Source organism: Salmo trutta, chromosome 29 (assembly GCF_901001165.1).
Source record: "Salmo trutta chromosome 29, fSalTru1.1, whole genome shotgun sequence".
NCBI lineage: Eukaryota > Metazoa > Chordata > Actinopteri > Salmoniformes > Salmonidae > Salmo > Salmo trutta.
In genome coordinates, this window is record NC_042985.1 from 23,651,705 (window position 1) to 23,673,680 (window position 21,976).

A 21,976-nucleotide genomic window follows, 5' to 3' on the forward strand; every position below is an offset into this window, starting at 1 on the left:
ACAAACTAGAATGGTCCAAACACACCAAGACAGTCGTGAAGAGGGCACGACAAAGCCTATTCCCCCTCAGGAAACTAAAAAGATTTGGCATGGGTCCTGAGATCCTCAAAAGGTTCTACAGCTCCAACATCGACAGCATGCTGACTGGTTGCATCACTGCCTGGTACGACAATGGCCTCCGACCGCAAGGCACTACAGATGGTAGTGCGTACGGCCCAGTACATCATTGGGGCTAAGCTGCCTGCCATCCAGGACCTCTACACCAGGCGGTGTCAGAGGAAGGCCCTAACAATTTTCAAAGACCCCACCCACCCCAGTCATAGACTGTTCTCTCTACTACCGCATGGCAAGCGGTACCGGAGCGCCAAGTCTAGGACAAAAAGGCTTCTCAACAGTTTTTACCCCCAAGCCATAAGACTCCTGAACAGGTAATCAAATGGCTACCCAGACTATTTGCATTGTGTGCCCCCCCAACCCCTCTTTTACGCTGCTGCTACTCTCTGTTTAACATATATGCATAGTCACTTTAACTATACATTCATGTACATACTACCTCAGTTGGGCCGACCAATCAGTGCTCCCGCACATTGGCTAACCGGGCTATCTGCATTGTGTCCCGCCACCCACCACCCCCTCTTTTACGCTACTGCCACTCTGTTCATCATATATGCATAGTCACTTTAACCATATCTACATGTACATACTACCTCAATCAGCCTGATTAACCGGTGTCTGTATGTAACCTCGCTACTGTATGTAGCCTCACTACTGTATATAGCCTCGCTACTGTATATAGCCTCACTACTGTATATTGCCTCGCTACTGTTTTTCACTGTCTTTTTACTGTTGTTTTTATTTCTTTACTTACCTATTGCTCACCTAATACCTTTTTTGCAATATTGGTTAGAGCCTGTAAGTAAGCATTTCACTGTAAGGTCAACACTTGTTATATTCGGCGCACGTGACAAAAAAACTTTGATTTGATTTGTGCAGTAGGACACACACACTGCTAGGAGGCTACAACATGCCAGGAAAGCACCGTGGACATTTTCTGTGTGAGTGTGTGTTTGTGTGTGTGTGTCAGTGTCAGCGTCAGTGTTTGTGTGTATGAGGGCTTGTCTATAAATATCTTTGGAGACAGCAAAGTGGCTGGAGTTCCGGAGGAGGCCCACACTCCAGCCCGCCCACCCCAGCGACGGCACTCCTAACGTGGGCAGCATCGGCCCCATGACTGGCCTGTTCCTCTGGAGCTGTGGAGCATGACTCACACACACTGTGTCTCTACCTACGCCAGGCAGACTGCATACAGACAGGCCCAAAATAACAGAGGGACTTTTCTGGTCTGTTTTAAAAAATGCCTAGGTTTAATCATAGTCTGTGTGTGTGTTTCTGTACCTCCCTCAGACTATTTGACGACTGTCCCAGCTAGGTTGAAATAGCAACAGACACACGCACATGTACACATGCACACACACACACCTGGTTGATAGAGAGACAGAGAGAGAGAGATGAGACAGTGAGACAAACGGTAAGTGTGCAAGAAAGGGAGAGAGAGAGAGAGGGGTGAGAAAAGAGATTATGTGCAAGTGACAGTGAGAGAGAGATGGAGTGAGATAGATGAGGGAGTGTGTGAGAGGGAAAGAGAAAAAAATGGAGAAATAGAAATGGAGTGAAAGGGAGAGATGGAGAGGGAGTGGAGAAGAGAGAAGGGGAAGGTGAGTAACAATGGAGGAAGAGAATGAGATTGAGAGGGTGAGTGTGTGAGAGAGAGGGAGAGAGGGAGAGATTGGGGTTGTGAGCTCTGTCTCTGTTTCTTTCTCAGAGTAATAAATCATTGGTGTTTGGTCCCTGGTGTGATCTGCAGGGGAGCCAGGCAGCCAGGGAGAGCCAGGGAGGGCCAAGGAGGAGGGGACCTCTCTCAAACACACAGCCAGATTAAGAGAGTCTGACCCGTGCCGGATGACTGGGGCCGCTGGGGCTCACTGGAGCTGGGGCAGACAGCCAGATACACACACACAAACAGACACACACTTACACACAAGCACTCACACACACCCAAACAGGACCCCTGCCAGCCCTACTCAGGGGACTCTCAGCAGTCTGGCTCCGTTCCCCTGGAGGGGCCCAGCAGCGTATGTGTGTGTGTCTTAGGGGGCCAGTGAAGATCAGCTCCTGTGTATGAGGGCCAGCCAGAGTCTCTGTCCTGGGGAAGGTTACACCTCATAGACACACACACCATGGTTGACCAGAGCCACTGTTTCACACACCATCTACCAGAAAGGCCTCAACGAGCTGCTGCCCAAAGCCAGCCAAACAGCCTCCGAGAGAATAGCGTGTGTGTGAGTGTGTGTGTGTGTGTGTGTGTGTTTACACGGGAGAATAGCAGCCTTGTCCATCTGTGACCTAAGTCTGACCCTGTCCAGACAACAACCAACAACTGAACAAACAACATCCAACTGTCTGTAACACACAGTAATATCCCATATCCAGACCAGATAGAAATATCAACTCACAATCAAACCCTGAGCTGTATGTCTGACTGATAGAAACCTGTAGGAGGTCGAAAGGGTAGTGAGAAGAAGAGAAGTATTCTATTGATTCAGTGTTCATTGAGAAACGTCTGCAGAAACCTAAGTTTTACTGAGAAGTGAGTCTGAGAGGAGAGTGGGTCAGTGTGTTACAGCTGCATCATATGAGCCCTCCACGACCAATTCTAAAAGCACCCCACCACACAATGACTACTTCACAGTCAGGTTAGACCAGTGGGACAGCACGGGACAGGGGACAATAAACTGAACAAAACAGTGGTGTTTGCGTGTGTGTGTGTGTGTGTATGTGTGTGTGTGTGGTGTTTGCGTGTGTGTTTGCTCCTGGTGAGGAGAGGAGGCGACACAAACATGCAATGTCATTCACACATACACATGAACGCAAGTGCGCACAGACACACACACACACACACACACACACACACACACACACACACACACACACACACACACACACACACACACACACACACACACACACACACACACACACACACACACACACACACACAGAGCTGGCGCTTAAATGGGTCAACTAGCATGGCTGTCCTGCGTGCTGCTCTCTTAGGGGAGGCTGCATAATTCAATCTAGTGTGAAGTGTGAATATCACTCCACTGCTATTAGCAGCTAAACACAACACAAACAGACGGCCCCAGCAGAGGAACCTCTGAGACATCTGAGGGTTCTGAGGGGTTAGGCTACAGGGGTCAGGGGTTAGAGGTTAGGGTCCAGGAGGACAGACGGTTTTTGAATGAGCTTAGCGCGTCAGGGAGGAAGGAAGGAGTGAGAGGAGGGTAAGAAGAGGGGACGGTTAGTTCATAGGGCTAAGAGGGATTTCTGACAACAGCTGGTTGTAAAATGGCTTTAAATGACCCAACGTTTCTACACCTTGTATTGGCTTGATAACAATACACCTGGCATTAAGACACTCTATAATCATAACTCTGTCTGTCCACGTGTGTGTTGTCCTTACCTCGAGGATCCTCAGCCTGTTTGGCCAGTTTACGGAGGGCAGCGGCGAATCCGGAGTGTGCGGACTGGGCTGCCGGGCTCCCATTGGCTACGATAGATCCGTTAAGGGGCGACGGGGTGAGGGGGCTGACCGTCGCCGTGGTGCGAGTTGCCGTGGATATCATTCCTAAGGAAGGTGACTTTGGCTCATGGCTCATGCCTGGAGAGAGGAGAGAGAGGGAGAGAAAGGGTTAATAGACATAATAGACTGATGTATGTCATTTATAAAGCGGCTGTAGATGATGGGTCAGTCAGTCTGTCAGTCAGACTAACTCATGCTGTGATTGGTCAACTTATCAGTTGAGGGTTCAGACAGCTGACACTATGGAACCCCTCCCCGCCAGTGACACTGGAAAATCTCTCTCACACACTGGGGGCTATCTGTCTGTCTCACACCAGACCTTACACACACACACACACACACACACACACACACACACACACACACACACACACACACACACACACACATATATAAACACAGACACACACGGTGGTGAGTGAGAGCTGAGAGTCAGCCAGAGCCCAGTGCTGTCTCTGTGTCTGTATGTCTGTGTGTCTGTGTGTCTCTGTGTCTGTATGTCTCTGTGTCTGTATGTCTGTATGTCTGTGTGTCTGTGTGTCTGTATGTCTGTGTGTCTGTGTGTCTCTGTGTCTCTGTGTCTGTGTGTCTGTATGTCTCTGTGTCTGTGTGTCTGTATGTCTCTGTGTCTGTATGTCTCTGTGTCTGTATGTCTATGTGTCTGTATGTCTAGCTGGGGGAGGGGGGCTTTGGGCTTAGGCTGGGGAGCTGGGGTTAAAGGTTATAGGTTACAGGGTGTGTAACCCCTACCTCACGGGTCTGGTCTGTCTGCCTCAGCCCACACAGCAGCTCTACTTAACATGCTCCAACTGAGCCAGGGCCAATAGAAACCTTTCAAACACACACCATGAGAGAACAGTATGATAGAGGTAACACACACCATGAGAGAACAGTATGATAGAGGTAACACACACCATGAGAGAACAGTATGATAGAGGTAACACACACCGTGAGAGAACAGTATGATAGAGGTAACACACACCATGAGAGAACAGTATGATAGAGGTAACACACACCATGAGAGAACAGTATGATAGAGGTAACACCACCATGAGAGAACAGTATGATAGAGGTAACACACACCATGAGAGAACAGTATGATAGAGGTAACACACACCATGAGAGAACAGTATGATAGAGGTAACACACACCATGAGAGAACAGTATGATAGAGGTAACACACACCATGAGAGAACAGTATGATAGAGGTAACACACACCATGAGAGAACAGTATGATAGAGGTAACACACACCATGAGAGAACAGTATGATAGAGGTAACACACACCATGAGAGAACAGTATGATAGAGGTAACACACACCATGAGAGAACAGTATGATAGAGGTAACACACACCATGAGAGAACAGTATGATAGAGGTAACACACAACCATGAGAGAACAGTATGATAGAGGTAACACACACCATGAGAGAACAGTATGATAGAGGTAACACACACCATGAGAGAACAGTATGATAGAGGTAACACACACCATGAGAGAACAGTATGATAGAGGTAACACACACCATGAGAGAACAGTATGATAGAGGTAACACACACCATGAGAGAACAGTATGATAGAGGTAACACACACCATGAGAGAACAGTATGATAGAGGTAACACACACCGTGAGAGAACAGTATGATAGAGGTAACACACACCATGAGAGAACAGTATGATAGAGGTAACACACACCATGAGAGAACAGTATGATAGAGGTAACACACACCATGAGAGAACAGTATGATAGAGGTAACACACACCATGAGAGAACAGTATGATAGAGGTAACACACACCGTGAGAGAACAGTATGATAGAGGTAACACACACCATGAGAGAACAGTATGATAGAGGTAACACACACCATGAGAGAACAGTATGATAGAGGTAACACACACCATGAGAGAACAGTATGATAGAGGTAACACACACCATGAGAGAACAGTATGATAGAGGTAACACACACCATGAGAGAACAGTATGATAGAGGTAACACACACCATGAGAGAACAGTATGATAGAGGTAACACACACCATGAGAGAACAGTATGATAGAGGTAACACACACCATGAGAGAACAGTATGATAGAGGGTAACACACACCATGAGAGAACAGTATGATAGAGGTAACACACACCATGAGAGAACAGTATGATAGAGGTAACACACACCATGAGAGAACAGTATGATAGAGGTAACACACACCATGAGAGAACAGTATGATAGAGGTACACACACCCATGAGAGAACAGTATGATAGAGGTAACACACACCATGATGAGAACAGTATGATAGAGGTAACACACACCATGAGAGAACAGTATGATAGAGGTAACACACACCATGAGAGAACAGTATGATAGAGGTAACACACACCATGAGAGAACAGTATGATAGAGGTAACACACACCATGAGAGAACAGTATGATAGAGGTAACACACACCGTGAGAGAACAGTATGATAGAGGTAACACACACCATGAGAGAACAGTATGATAGAGGTAAACACACACATTGAGGAGAACAGTATGATAGAGGTAACACACACCATGAGAGAACAGTATGATAGAGGTAACACACACCATGAGAGAACAGTATGATAGAGGTAACACACACCATGAGAGAACAGTATGATAGAGGTAACACACACCATGAGAGAACAGTATGATAGAGGTAACACACACCATGAGAGAACAGTATGATGAGGTAACACACCATGAGAGAACAGTATGATAGAGGTCACACACCATGAGAGAACAGTATGATAGAGGTAACCACACCATGAGAGAACAGTATGATAGAGGTAACACACACCATGAGAGAACAGTATGATAGAGGTAACACACACCAGAGAGAACAGTATGATAGAGGTAACACACACCATGAGAGAACAGTATGATAGAGGTAACACACACCATGAGAGAACAGTATGATAGAGGTAACACACACCATGAGAGAACAGTATGATAGAGGTAACACACACCATGAGAGAACAGTATGATAGAGGTAACACACACCGTGAGAGAAACAGTATGATAGAGGTAACACACACCATGAGAGAACAGTATGATAGAGGTAACACACACCATGAGAGAACAGTATGATAGAGGTAACACACACCGTGAGAGAACAGTATGATAGAGGTAACACACACCATGAGAGAACAGTATGATAGAGGTAACACACACCGTGAGAGAACAGTATGATAGAGGTAACACACACCATGAGAGAACAGTATGATAGAGGTAACACACACCATGAGAGAACAGTATGATAGAGGTAACACACGTACCAGATCACCTTAATCATCCCCATCTTAACATCATGATGGTCATTGTGGTGATTGCTACAGTAATGAACACCAGCTACAAGCTATTTCCACTTCCATCCACTACTATCATCAAGTCTGATTCACACACACACTCACTCATACTGACCCATCTACAGTAGTGGGAGTGTGTGTGCTCGCGTGCATTTGTGTTTGTGCGCCCGTGTGTGTGTGGGAGTGTGTGTGTTGTTGAATCACAGATAAATATCATAAAGCCTTATACAGTGCTACATCCAGTGTACAGTCTGAAAAGCATGTGATCTACTCTGAGTTTGCATTTCCACATTGCCTTCATAGTGTTTATAGTGATATAGCACCATCAGTAAACTGGATAGTTGACGCAACTCTATAGTTTATCATTATGTACAGGACACAGCTACTCCTGTTACCATTACACATCACCTTATGTTATTATGGTGTCCATGCCACCCTATGATCCCTCCCTCCCTCCCTCCCTCCCTCTGCTGAGTGACCTGTTGGACTGTGAGTGGAGTTATTTTCTCTTGTCTTTTCTCCGTGTCAGATTTACAAGCACACTGTGGGGGGTGTAGGGGATGGAGGGTTTCTCTCTCTCTCTCTCAGTGAAGGGGTGAAAGGGGACACTGTGATGACAGCTCCTGGACCGGTGGAATCCCTGAATGCCAGAGAGCAGCATGCCGTCGCCCTGAACACACACACACACACACATACACACACACGCACACACACACACACACACGTACACACACGCACACACACACACACACACAAACACACACACACACAAGCACGCACACATCTTACATGAGCAAACACATGGAATAAACACACACATACTTTACACAAACAAACACACATCACAACGGTCCCATTAACTACAAGTCCCCAGAGTCAGAGGTCATGGTAGGGTCACAGTAAAAAGCAGCCTGTAGGGATGCAGTGAGATTACACACACACACACACACACATTACAACATTACTACCACACACCATATCTGAGTACACAGACATACACATTACACACACTCAGTCTTATCAATATCACAGATCCACACTCAAATGTAGCCAAAACACACACCATACCTACTCTCACACTACCACACACACACACACACACACGCACACACACACACGCACACACACACACGCACAGACAGTACACACTACTCACTCACAGTAGCATACAGTGTCAATAGCACTAATAGATCTGTAGAGTTATATATAGGTCCACCCCAGAGCCTGGACAGGTCTATTAAAAACCCATGTCTCCCTGAGAGAGGTCAGGGGTGCTGTGTGTGTGTGTGTGTGTGTGTGTGTGTGTGTGTGTGTGTGTGTGTGTGTGTGTGTGTGTGTGTGTGTGTGTGTGTGTGTGTGTGTGTACGTGTGTGCGTGTGTGTGTGTGTGCCTGGCTGTCGTTGTTTAAGTGTGTGAGGGAGTGTGTGTGTGTCAGTGGGAGAGCGCTGGAGTGGAACAGAAGATGGCAGGGGAGTAGTGATCTGGTGGGTCACAGGGACACAGAATGTAACGGGAGAGAAAATGAGTGGCAACACCTCTGGGTCCGCCCTGCTCATAACCTCCCATTCACCCCCTGCACTCCCTGTGAACCCCCAGCAACACAATTCATAATGAAATTAACAATGAGCTCCCTTTCCACACACATACACAGCAACAGCCAGGCACACACACTCACATCGACAGCCAGGCACACACACCCAAGCACACACACTCACATCGACAGCCAGGCACACACACCCAAGCACACACACTCACATCAACAGCCAGGCACAGCAACCGCTCAGTTCACTGCTGTGACCTCGTCACGACTGCAAAGCCCTGCTCCACCCACCACTTCTTACAAGCACACACCTTCACACACACACAGCCTCAGGGCTTTAAAGAAAGAGAGAGCATTCTATCTGTAAGCAGGAACTTCTCACAGGAGCTAATAAGATGGTCATCGACCGCTAGAGAAACACCATACATATTCAAGAAATACAGCCACGCTGATAGCACACACAGTCACACACACACCCCTCCTTCACACACACCTCTCTCTCCCTCCCTCCCTCCCACACACACACACACACACACACACACACACACACACACACACACACACACACACACACACACACACACACACACACACACTCAGGGCTAGCGGCGGTGCTCGACCCCCCTCCAGAGTAGCAGAGTGAAAGCGGTGGCGGATGTTGAGGCTCCTTACTGCACAAAGGACTGGAGCTCCCTGGTTCTCCCATCGCTGCATCTTCAGCCAAACCCAGCACACAGACAGAGACACAGTCAAGACACACACCATCTTCTCTTCCTCCTCTCCGTCGCTTCTCTCTCTCTCCTTTTCTTTCTGTCTCTCGCGCACGCTCACTCGGTCGCTCACAAAGACCGTTTGGAGCTTATCTTACGAAGCAACACACCACACAACTCTGCCTATCTCCTCTCTCTCTCTCTCTCTCGCTCTACCCTCCTCTTTCTCTCTCTCTCTCTCTCGCTCAACCCTCCTCTTTCTCTCTCTCTCTCTCTCGCTCTACCCTCCTCTTTCTCTCTCTCTCTCTCTCTCTCTCGCTCTACCCTCCTCTTTCTCTCTCTCTCTCGCTCTACCCTCCTCTTTCTCTCTCTCTCTCTCTCTTTCGCTCTACCCTCCTCTTTCTCTCTCTCTCTCTCTCGCTCTACCCTCCTCTTTCTCTCTCTCTCTCTCTCTCTCTCTCTCTCGCTCTACCCTCCTCTTTCTCTCTCTCTCTCTCTCTTTCGCTCTACCCTCCTCTTTCTCTCGCTGAGTGAAAACAGAAATTCTTAGCCTAGCAGCTGCTGCGATGTCACATGACCTTCCCCCCTCCCCCTCTCCCTCCCTTCTCCCCTCTCCTCCTCTCAACCTATAATTCCTGAGCCATTTGGAGATAACAGAGGCATGGATGCTCTGCCAAGGGGAGCGAGGGAGGGGCAGGGGAGGAGAGAGGGAGGAGGGCTGGGGGGGTGACTGTGTGTGTCAGCTGCCTCTTCTTCCACACACAGCCCCAGTCGTCACATCTGACCCCCCTGTCGGGGAGAGAGGGAGGAGGGGAGGGGGAGGGGTGGTTAAATATGTGAGGCGCTGACACCCTCCTCCCCCTTTCCCTGGCTGTTAGAAAAAGAAGAGAGAAAGATAGAGGGAGGGAGATATATAATGCCGAAGGCTAAGGTGGAAGCTTGTTCTGGCCTGTGTTACTGAAACACTGCCCCCACAGCTAGACTGCTAACACACACACACTCACACACACACACACACACTCACACACACACACACACACACACACACACACACACACACACACACACACACACACACACACACACACACACACACACACACACACACACACACACACACACACTAAGCAAACACAGCCAGGCTCATGTTCAGATCCAGATCCTTCCAGTGGGAGAGAAAACAGCTTTGATCTGCCCTCTTTATCACCAACCAAGAGCAGACACTACAGTTACCTCACACACAGAGCCAATTGAGGGTTTTATACCACACACACACACACACACACACACACACACACACACACACACACACACACACACACACACACACGTATGCACACAATACTGCTATTTTGCAATATTACTATGAGTAAATAACAGCAGACAAGGGCAACTATAGACCTGTATCTATTTTGAGTGTGCTGTCTAAAGTGCTGAACTATACTAGCAAGAATAATATTTTAGATGAACTACAGTCTGGTTTTAGAAAGTCCCAGTCCACTGCCACGCCTGTTGTTTTTAACTGACTTTTAACAGCAGGGCCATTGACTGGGTTAAATCCTATTTAAACAGGTAGAGACCAATCGTGGATGTTTATGGAAAACATTCTGGTGTGAAGGGGATTAGCTGTGGGGTCCCACAGGGGAGCATCATCGGCCCTCTTCTCTTCCTGCTGTATATTGATGATATGAAATCAGCCTGGTCTCGTAATTAGTTGTTGTATGTGGATGACTCTGCTCTACTGATGTCCCATAAGAACAAAGCCTCAGTAGAAGAGATCCTTAGTGCAGAGTTATTCAATATCACTAAATGGCTTTCAGATAACGAACTTTCTCTGCATCTTGGAAAAACAGAACCCATCTTATCTGGTTCCAGAGTAAAGCTTGACCCCTTGGTTTTAGTGTCAAAGCAAGCTGGTGGTAGTTGTATTTAAACTCCCCCCTCGTACTCATCTGGAGGGGGAGGTTTTCATCAGTTAGGCTGGCTATCTGCAGAGAAAACGGCTCATATTATCTCAACTTGGTCTGGTCCATGTACAGTACCAGCCAAAAGTTTAGACACACCTACTCACTGTCCAGCCCACTCTAACCACAATTACACCCACTCTTTTGGGTTGTTATGATATAGATAGATAGATAGATAGATAGATAGATAGATAGATAGATAGATAGATAGATAGATAGATAGATAGATAGATAGATATTGTAGAATAGTGAAGACATCAAAACTATGATATAACACTGGAAATTTGTTTAACACTTTTTTGGTTCCTACATGATTCCGTATGCGTTATTTCATAGTGTTGATGTCTTCACTATTATTCTACAATGTAGAAAATAGTAAAAATAAAGAAAAACCCTTGAATGAGTAGGTGTGTACTTATATTAGACTGATATTGCCTGTTTAAATGTAAATGTTTCTCTGCTAAGAACACCTTGTTATCTATCTATCTATCTATCTATCTATCTATCTATCTATCTATCTATCTATCTATCTATCTATCTATCTATTATAACAAACCAAAAGAGTGGGTGTAATTGGGGTTAGACTGGGCTGGACAGTTAAGGGTTAAAGCTGTGGGTTTCCCTCTCTCCATCCCTCCCTCCTCTGGCTGTCATTGCTGGGGTGTGAATGAGTCAATTCTTTAGTAATTTCCTCCTTCGGTCGCTCGCTACCTTTCTCCGAATGAGAAGGGAGGAGAGAGAGATAAAAAGAGAGAGGCAGAGAGAAAGAGAGAACAAGAGAAAGAACTAGATAGAGAAAGAGAGAGAACAAGATAGAGAAAGAGAGAGAACAAGAGAGAGAAAGAGCGAGAACAAGAGAGAGAAAGAAAGATAGAACTAGAAAGACAAAGAGAAAGAGAGAGAGGGAGAGAGACTGACAGACAGAGAGCGAGATTAGTCATGAGAAAAGCAACATGGTGGCCAGTATTGTGCAAAGGGCCACTAAAACCCACGATCTGTCTCTTCTGAGAAAACACAGAGCAACCTTCTCGTCGCTTCATCTCTTCCCCTCGCTCGCTCTCTCTCTCTCTCTCTCTCTTTAGCCTCACCCATAACCACTAAATAATTTTAGAGAAGTGACAAGCCTGTTATAATGTGGTTTTTCACTAGAAGCTATGTGTGAACAACCACACTCCCAACCACACACTGTGTGCTGTGATGATGAGAGAACAGCACTAATGTAGCCCTGTGTCTCTGTGTTCTCTCTCTCTCTGGTGGTAGGTGGCAGTATTACACCATCCTATAGGCCATCAGCATAGATGTAGTAAAGGGGTCAATGGACCGCTGACCGCTCAGTGCACATTCAACAAATCTGATCTAACAAAGTAGATATTCGTCAAATTGGTCATGATTAATGTATTGTAACAGGCCCACAATGTGTTTACAAAGTCCGATTTGGATATACTTGGCTGTTTTCAATGCATAACATTTAGAAGTACTTCCGTTTCAGGTTCAGAAGAAGTGACTGCTAAATGCTAACTCCCGTTCGTATAAGCTGGTAGCATAGAGAAATCAGTGGTGGTAGTCAGTCATTTTTAACTGTAATGCAGTTGATTGGTGACAATGACATGAACATGTCTTGAAGATGACATCAATACAAGCATTATACTCCAATTTTTACCACAACATAGTGTGAAATACACATAAACAATAGCCTAAATTTAGGATCATTTTTCTGGGGGGCAATGAGGAGATTCAGGACTTTCCCTCAAGGCCCTTTCCACCATTCATTTCCATGGCAATTCCATTGTTTTGGTAGAATTCGATTGACCTCTTTACCGCATCTATCCCTGCCTGCTTGAAGTAGACGTTCCCCCTAACCACAGATCTAGGAACACATTACCCAACTGTAACTGGAACCTTAATATCACAGCCACTGGTTTGATGTGGTTTGGCTGGTCTAAATATAAGATGACATCCATTGTCAGGACGTGGAAGACTTTGAAGTATGATTCCATGAAACTGTGTGGTCTCAGCCTTATGTAGAGGATGAGGAATCAACCTCACCATGTATCAGTGACTACTGAGGAAACGTCTAGCTACCCCATGGAGCTAACAGACTCTAAAGTAGTGAGAGAGAGACTGACACGCAGTGAGACAGTAGTGGATGAAGAGAGGAGGTTTCTGAACAGGTTGGGAGAAAGATCAATGCAGTCGTGTTGGTGTGAGGACTGTGAAGGTAGGAGACTGTGTCCGTGTGTGTGACCGATAGATAGCCCCCAGTTTGTGAGGGAGTGGATCAATGGATGTCAGTGTTCATGTGCCTGAAATGGAGAGAGTGTAGCACAGAGAGGAAAGGAAAGAGAAGAGACAGAGAAAGAATCAGGGGGGGATTTGGTGGGGGTCATTTTCCCATCAGCCTTCAGCACAGCACCCTGCCGAGAGACACAGCAGTAGGGCCACGAACACACACACACACACACACACACACACACACACACACACACACACACACACACACACACACACACACACACACTATGAAACAGGATTAACCCAGACAATCCTTATGAAGCGGATTACAGGACACAACACAGCTGTCATAATGATAAGATAACCAGGAGAAACAGCCAACCACCCCTATACTACACACTCTAAATGTACCTGTCTGAACCGTTCAATGCCAACTGTAGGAACTAAGGCCTGCTGCTGAGTTCGGGGAAATACTCAAGACAATGTAGGCCTACTCTTCCCTGACATAAATCATCTAGATCATCCACAGTAAACAGTATCGGTCATAAGGACACATCATGAGTCATGAGGACAGTGTTTTCCATGGTAGTGAGTCCTACTTCTCCTTAAACACAAGACATGTGTCATCACCACACGTCACACACTGCAACAGGTCTGGTGGTTCTCAGAAGGCTGGGAGAGAAGGATGTTCTTCCTGGCTGTTATACTGTCTTTGTCCAGCAGATGGAGGTGCATCATAGAGACATGAAGAGGGAGTCCCCAGCTCTATAGCAGCAGTTCTATAGTGAGCAGTGTGCTCCACATACAGTAGTACCCTGAAGACCAGAGGCAGACCACTGGGTTATGGCTGACTTCAGCTTGACATGGAGAGAACACATATGGAACCAGTTAGGAAGAAGACCAATTCAATAAATCGTTATTGAATCATCATTGGGCTATATGTTTGTGGTGTCAATACTATAGAAATATAATTAATAGAATGGACTTGGAACCGCTTACCCTGCAATTGTACTGGTAAACTCATACGCTGCCTGGTATTGTGAGGCAATAATTTCCATGGTAATGTAGAATGTTCATTCAAATTATGTTAAGCAATGTGACTCATACAATGGAATGTATTTTTTGTAATTTCAGTTGAGATGATACAACTAACACAGCACAGATTGATGGATACACTTCCTGGTTTTACTTCTTGCTTCGCTCCTATGGGCTCACTCGCAATGGCCACCCATTATGCTATCACTGCTATCATATTTCTATGGTCAAAACACTTGTCAATAATATGACATTGGGTCGTTCAGTAGGGGTTTAATCGCTCTGTTCTCAGTAACTTTACTCCAGTTCTGTAAAAGGGCATGAAGGGCTCAGTTAAACGTCACCCATGGCCTTTAGTAAACTTAACCCTTTCTAGCTTTCCTGGACCTGGGGAAAACATAACAAAGCTTTCAGAATGAAATCAGATGAATACCAAACACACACACACAGGAGCACGCACGCACGCACGCGCGCACGCGCACACACACACACACACACACACACACACACACACACACACACACCCCACCCCCAATGGCTAACTGACATACAGTAAACAGACTGTTGTATCGTCCTGCTGTGAGAAAAGCCGATCACTAACAAACAATTGCACCGACACACTGAGAAAATCAACAAACACACACACACCCTGTTCTGCCCTCTTGCTGCATGGAATGCAGATTACACACAAACACACACACTGACAGAGTAAATCCTCTTGGCTCCTGTGTGCCCTGGCCAGTGCAGAGATAACAGACAGGCAGCTCTAGAGGGCAGTTCATCTTTAACCAGGAAGGGATTTGACTATCAGCTAGTTAAAACAACCAATGGAGATACATATGGTCTGATAGACAGACAGACAGACAGACAGACAGACAGACAGACAGACAGACAGACAGACAGACAGACAGAGACAGACAGACAGACAGACAGACAGACAGACAGACAGACAGACAGACAGACAGACAGACAGACAGACAGACAGACGGCTGCCTATCTATCAGATCCAGCTGCTAGGCTTAGCCCAACCCAGCCCTTCTCACTGGAGGTAAAGCACACATCTAGGATCAGATCAGCCTAACATTAACCCAACCCAGTCCAGTATAGTGCTGGCTAATCTAGCCTAGCCTCCATGAGTATAAAATCTCTCCTCTCTTTCTTAAGAAGCCAGTCAACCACACAGTCATAGTCTGGCCAAACCAAGACCCGATTATTAGTTTAGTACATTAGCACAGAGGAGTACTACTGGTGAAAAAGACTAGCATTAAGAGCTACATGCTAGCAGCTACTGCAGTCATGAAGAGGAGACCTTCTCTGAGATCAAAAATAAGGGATGCTTAGGAGGAGAAGGGGTCAGGGGTGAAAGTTCATGGGTGAAGGAGGAGGGGTGATCTGACCTCCTTAACCCCACTAACAAGGGCCTCTCATCAGCCATGATCCCTGCTGCTATGGCCTCTTAGAACAAGGATCCTGGTCCTCTACAAAGACCCAGAACTCTGGGCAGAGGAAGGGCAGCTGGAGGAATTAGCCCCAGGACAGGGCACCTTACTGGGGTTAAAGAGAACACTGACACCCCTGGGAAACTCCAGGGTTGAACCTGTATGACTAAAATGGACACACACATGTAAACATGTTTAAAACCCCACACATGAACACAAACACACACACACACACTTTCAGATACACCAGGATTAACACACTTTCAGATACACCAGGATTAACACACTTTCAGATACACCAGGATTAACACACTTTCAGATACACCAGGATTAACATGCTCTGGTAGTTCCAGGTCAGTTTGACTTCTGAGATGAGATCTAGCCCCAGGTGAGTGTGTGTTTGTGTGTGTGTGTGTGTGTGTGTGTGTGTGTGTGTGTGTGTGTGTGTGTGTGTGTGTGTGTGTGTGTGTGTGTGTGTGTGTTTGTGCCCACACTCTCTCTACTACACTGCCACATCATCAAGAATATGAGATGCCATCTATTAGGCTGCTGAGCTAGACTATGAGAGAGAGAGAGAGACCCAACCAAATCATGGGAAAACAAAAAGATCATTACTTGACACATTGGAAGAATTAACAAAACATCTAGAATGCTATTTGGCCCTAAACAGAGAGTACACAGTGGCAGAATACCTGACCACTGTGACTGACCCAAACTTAAGGAACGCTTTAACTATGTGCAGACTCAGTGAGCATAACCTTGCTATTGAGAAAGGTCGCCGTAGGCAGACCTGGCTCTCAAGAGGAGACAGGCTATCAGCACACTGCCAACAAAATGAGGTGGAAACTGAGCTGCACTTCCTAACCTCCTGCCAAATGTATGACCATATTAGAGACATATTTCCCTCAGATTATACAGATCCACAAAGATTTCTAAAACAAATCAAATTTTGCTAAACTCCCATATCTACTGGGTGAAATAGTACAGTGTGCAATCACTGCAGCAATATTTGTGACCTGTTGTCACAAGAAAAGGTCAACCAGTGAAGAACAAACACCATTGTAAATACAACCGATATTTACACTACTGGTCAAAAGTTTTAAAACACTTACTCATTCAAGGGTTTTTCTTTATTTTTTACTATTTCCTACATTGTAGAATAATAGTGAAGACATCAGAACTATGAAATAACACATATGGAATCATGTTGTAACCAAAAAAGTGTTAAACAAATCAAAATAGATTTTATATGTGAGATTCTTCAAATACCCACACTCTTGGCATTCTCTCAACCAGCTTCATGAGGTAGTCACCTGGAATGCATTTCAATTAACAGGTGTGCCTTGTTAAAAGTTAATTTGTGGAATTTCTTTCATTCTTAATGCATTTGAGCCAATCAGTTGTGTTGTGACAAGATAGGGGTGGTATACAGAATATAGCCCTATTTGGTAAAAGACCAAGCCCATATTATGGCAAGAACAGCTCATATAAGCAAAGAGAAATGACAGTCCATCATTACTTTAAGACAGTCACTTTGAAAGTTTCTTCAAGTGCAGTCACAAAAACCATCAAGCGCTATGATGAAACTGGCTCTCATGAGGACCGCCACAGGAAAGGAAGACACAGAGTTACCTCTGCTGCAGAGGATAAGTACATTAGAGTTACCAGCCTCAGGAATTGCAGCCCAAATATATGCTTCACAGAGTTCAAGTAACAGACACATCTCAACATCAACTGTTCAGAGGAGACTGTGTGAATCAGGCCCTCCTGTTCGACTACTAAACCACTACTAAAGGACAACAATAAGAAGAAGAGACTTGCTTGGGCCAAGAAACATGAGCAATGGACATTAGACCGGTGGAAATCTGTCTTTTGGTTTGTCCAAATTGGATATTTTTGGTTCCAACTGCCATGTCTTTGTGAGACACGGTGTGGGTGAAGAGATGATCTCTGCATGTGTATTTCCCACCGTGAAGCATGGAGGAGGAGGTGTTATGGTGACACGGTCTGTAATTTATTTAGAATTTAAGGCACACTTAACAAGCATGGCTATCACAGCATTGTGCAGGAAAATCCGCCAACAAGGGCTCAGCATATGTGGGAACTCCTTCAAGACCGTTGGAAAAGCATTCCATGTGAAGCTGATTGAGAGAATTCCAAGAGTGTGCAAAGCTGTCATCAAGGCAAAGGGTGGCTATTTGAAGAATCTCAAATATAAAATATATTTTGATTTGTTTAACACTTTTTTGGTTACTACATGATTCCATATGTGTTATTTTCTAGGTTTGATGTCTTAACTATTATTCTACAATGTAGAAAACAGTACAAATAAAGAAAAACCCTTGAATGAGTAGGTGTTCTAAAACTTTTGACAGGTAGTGTATGTATATTTATTGTATGAATATTTATTTTCCCTTTTGTACTTTAACTATTTACACATCGCTACAACACTGTACATAGACATAATATGACATTTGAAATGTCTTTATTCTTTTGGAACTTTTGTGAGTGTAATGTTTACTGTTCATTTTATATTGTTTATTTCACTTTGTTTATTATCTATTCCACTTGCTTTGGCAATGTAAACAAATGTTTCCCATCCCAATAAAGCCCTTTAAATTGAAGTTGAAAGAGAGAGAGAGAGAGAGAGAGAGAAAGAGAGAGAGCGGGTTAGAGAGAGAGAGTGAGTGGGATAGAGAGAGAGAGAGAGAGAGAGAGAGAGAGAGAGAGAGAGTGAGAGTGAGTGGGATAGAGAGAGAGAGAGAGAGAGAGAGAGAGAGAGTGAGAGTGAGTGGGATAGAGAGAGAGAGAGAGAGAGAGAGTGAGAGTTAGTGGGATAGAGAGAGAGTGAGTGGGATAGAGAGAGAGAGAGAGAGAGTGAGTGGGATAGAGAGAGAGAGACTGAGTGGGATAGAGAGAGAGAGTGAGTGGGATAGAGAGAGAGAGAGAGGGATAGAGAGAGAGAGAGAGAGAGAGAGAGAGAGAGAGAGAGAGAGAGAGAGAGAGAGAGAGAGAGAGGGTACAGTAGTTAGACAGTAGAGCATTCTAGTGTCTGTCAGTATACCTGTGCTCTATCATTACCCTGCAGGCCTCCATTCACGTCCATTATATAGTTACAGCAGACAGCATGAGAGTACAGCTCCCTCTGACCCTGCACACACACACACACACACACACACTCAGATGCACACACATACACCACACCACTCTTTGTGAAAGTGGTGCTCCTGCATTAGAGGAGAGCAGTCTTTACGTGGGGGTCTGGTCTACCAGTCTGGTCTATCAGCAAAGTGGGGGTCTGGTCTACCAGTCTGGTCTATCAGCAAAGTGGGGGTCTGGTCTACCAGTCTGGTCTATCAGCAAAGTGGGGGTCTGGTCTACCAGTCTGGTCTATCAGCAAAGTGGGGGTCTGGTCTACGAGTCTGGTCCTCCACTCCCTCTCTGTATTTCTCCCTCCCCCACGCTCCCCCTCCCTCCTCCTTCTCTTCTCTCCATGTGTACTTGCCTGGCTCGGCATAAAAGCACAGCAATGACAGGGAAGGGGTTCTGCTTAGAAAGGATCTCTCTCTCCCAAACACACACATACCGCCCACTGTGCAACTGTCTTCAGGGTATATCTATAAGTATCTATAAGCTTTCTGTTTGTTCCTCTCCTCCATGTTCCCCTCCTCCTTTCCTCCCCTTGTTTCCCCCATCCTCTCTCAGACCCAGTTAATTACACAGAGGTTCTCCTTAGGTTGTAGAATGACACATATATAAAGTATTCTGACACATATGTAAAGTATTCTGACACATATATAAAGTATTCTGACACATACACAAAGTGTTCTGACACATACACAAAGTATTCTGACACATACACAAAGTATTCTGACACATATATAAAGTATTCTGACACATATATAAAGTATTCTGACACATATGTAAAGTATTCTGACACATATATAAAGTATTCTGACACATATATAAAGTATTCTGACACATACACAAAGTGTTCTGACACATACACAAAGTATTCTGACACATACATAAAGTATTCTGACACATATATAAAGTATTCTGACACATACATAAAGTATTCTGACACATACATAAAGTATTCTGACACAGTGTATATGTGTCAGTATTCTCTGAAACAGCAGTGTCGGCGTATGACACAACAACTTGGTAACGACACACACACACACACACACACACACACACACACACACACACACACACACACACACACACACACACACACAGAGAGAGAGAGAGAGAGACCCAACTAGACACACACCTTTCACGTACACAGACTGTGACTTATCGCTCCACTCCACCACTCTGTGTGTCTGTGTGTGTGTCTTTGTCTCTGGAGCAGTCCCAGGGCCTTGGCTGGCGTCTGAGTTGCTGTGGCTAATGTGGAGTAGATTGCCCACTGCTCCCCTGGTGGTGGAGCCAGACCCAGGCCAGCTGTAAGCAGGCAACCCAGAGCTGAGAGCGACTGGGCTCTGGGCCTGGAGTGGTAGAGCATGCACCTGCTCCCATCATGGAGGCTCTAACTGACGCACACTAACACACACACACACACACACACACACACACACACACACACACACACACACACACTCAAGAGACACAACAAGACACACACAGGTAGATGCAGACACACAAATACAAACACCAAAGGCAGAATCACAGAGAAAGACAAACAGCACACACAAATACACCAAAACAGACAGACACAAACACTGACACACACTAAGACATAGACACATCACAAGGCCCAGCCAGCTGTGGAGCTTAACATCATAACTGCACCTGCCAGCCTCTTCAGTCTACCTCCAGCAATGCCATCTCTCCTCAACCCGTCATACCACACACTGCATCCTTACTCACTCTGAACCATGCACCACCCTGTACACTACTGTTGTTCTTGTTGTCTCTGCTGGTCATCTCTTTTCCCAGACTGCCTCTCTCTCCCCCTACTAATCTCCTTCTCTCAACCCCTCCTTTCTCTCTCTGATGAAGTGTGCAGGGTTATGGTTGGCTACTTATCTCTCCCAGTGCTCTGCCAGGGACAGGGATCCATGGTGACTCCACAAGGAGTAACACACACACACTTACAGCCTCACAGCCTGGCTACTCACTGCAATGACCACCCTCTGCTATTGGGGGAAGGGTCGGGGTCTACTCTCTGTGTGTGCGTGTATGTGTGTGTGTGTGTGTGTGTGTGTGTGTGTGTGTGTGTGTGTGTGTGTGTGTGTGTGTGTGTGTGTGTGTGTGTGCGTGTCTTTTGTGCTTGTGTGGATGATGGATGGATGCTGGTGTCGTCCCTCCGGACGAGTCGGAGAGGAGAGCCCGTCGCCATGGCCACACAGTCTCTCACCATTAGTGAGAGACTGTGTGTGGTGATGAGAGCAAAGGCTGATGGGTAGGAGAGTCTTCTCAGAGTAAATAGGGCAGAGCGGAGCTCCCTCCCTTAATTAACACACTCTGGGTCGAAATTATAGCAGCTCTAGGATCAGCTTACTCTACACAAATACTAACCTATCCTAACTTATCCATGAGAAGAAAAAACAAACTGACCTGATATCAGTGTCATGAGACAGGACTGGAGTAATCTGCCTCTAGGGGTTTAGTGAGGCCGTTGAGGACAGGGGCCGCAGACTAGACTAGACAGAGGTAGATGCATGTAAGGCATTTCTCCTCCACTGATAATATCCTCTTCACACAAACAAGGAAACACACACACACACACACACACACACACACACACACACACACACACACACACACACACACACACACACACAGACCCTATGACACTCAGCTGATGTAGCAGATGCCAGTGGCACTTCCAGTATGTTTATAATGACAGCCTTTCTCTCCCTGAGGAGACCTCTGACAGGCTAACACATGACTAGAGAGAGAGAAAGAGAGAGAGGGAGGGACGGGGATAGAGACGGGGGGAGAAGAATGAAGGAAGAGAGAGAGAGCAAGATAGACGGGGAGAAGAAGTAAGAGAAAGCAATAGAAAACAGGAAGAGAGAAAAGGGAGACATAGTGAGAGGAAAATAGGAGGAGAGAAGGAGAGATGAGGACTTTTCTAT

General features: G+C 45.8%; 1 protein-coding gene across 4 annotated transcripts in view; it reads right to left on the reverse strand.

Moving 5' to 3' along the window:
* gse1b (Gse1 coiled-coil protein b) overlaps positions 1-21,976 on the reverse strand; it is a 205,124-nt gene that overhangs the window by 36,814 nt on the left and 146,334 nt on the right. For 3 of the 4 annotated variants that reach the window (XM_029721302.1, XM_029721299.1, XM_029721301.1), the window contains exon 2: positions 3,521-3,718. In XM_029721302.1, the coding sequence (XP_029577162.1) occupies positions 3,521-3,716 (196 nt within the window). In that variant the 5' untranslated portion in view covers positions 3,717-3,718. Of the gene's footprint in view, positions 1-3,520; positions 3,719-9,176; positions 9,278-21,976 lie in introns of those variants that run through there. The other variant, XM_029721300.1, reaches the window with a different exon arrangement.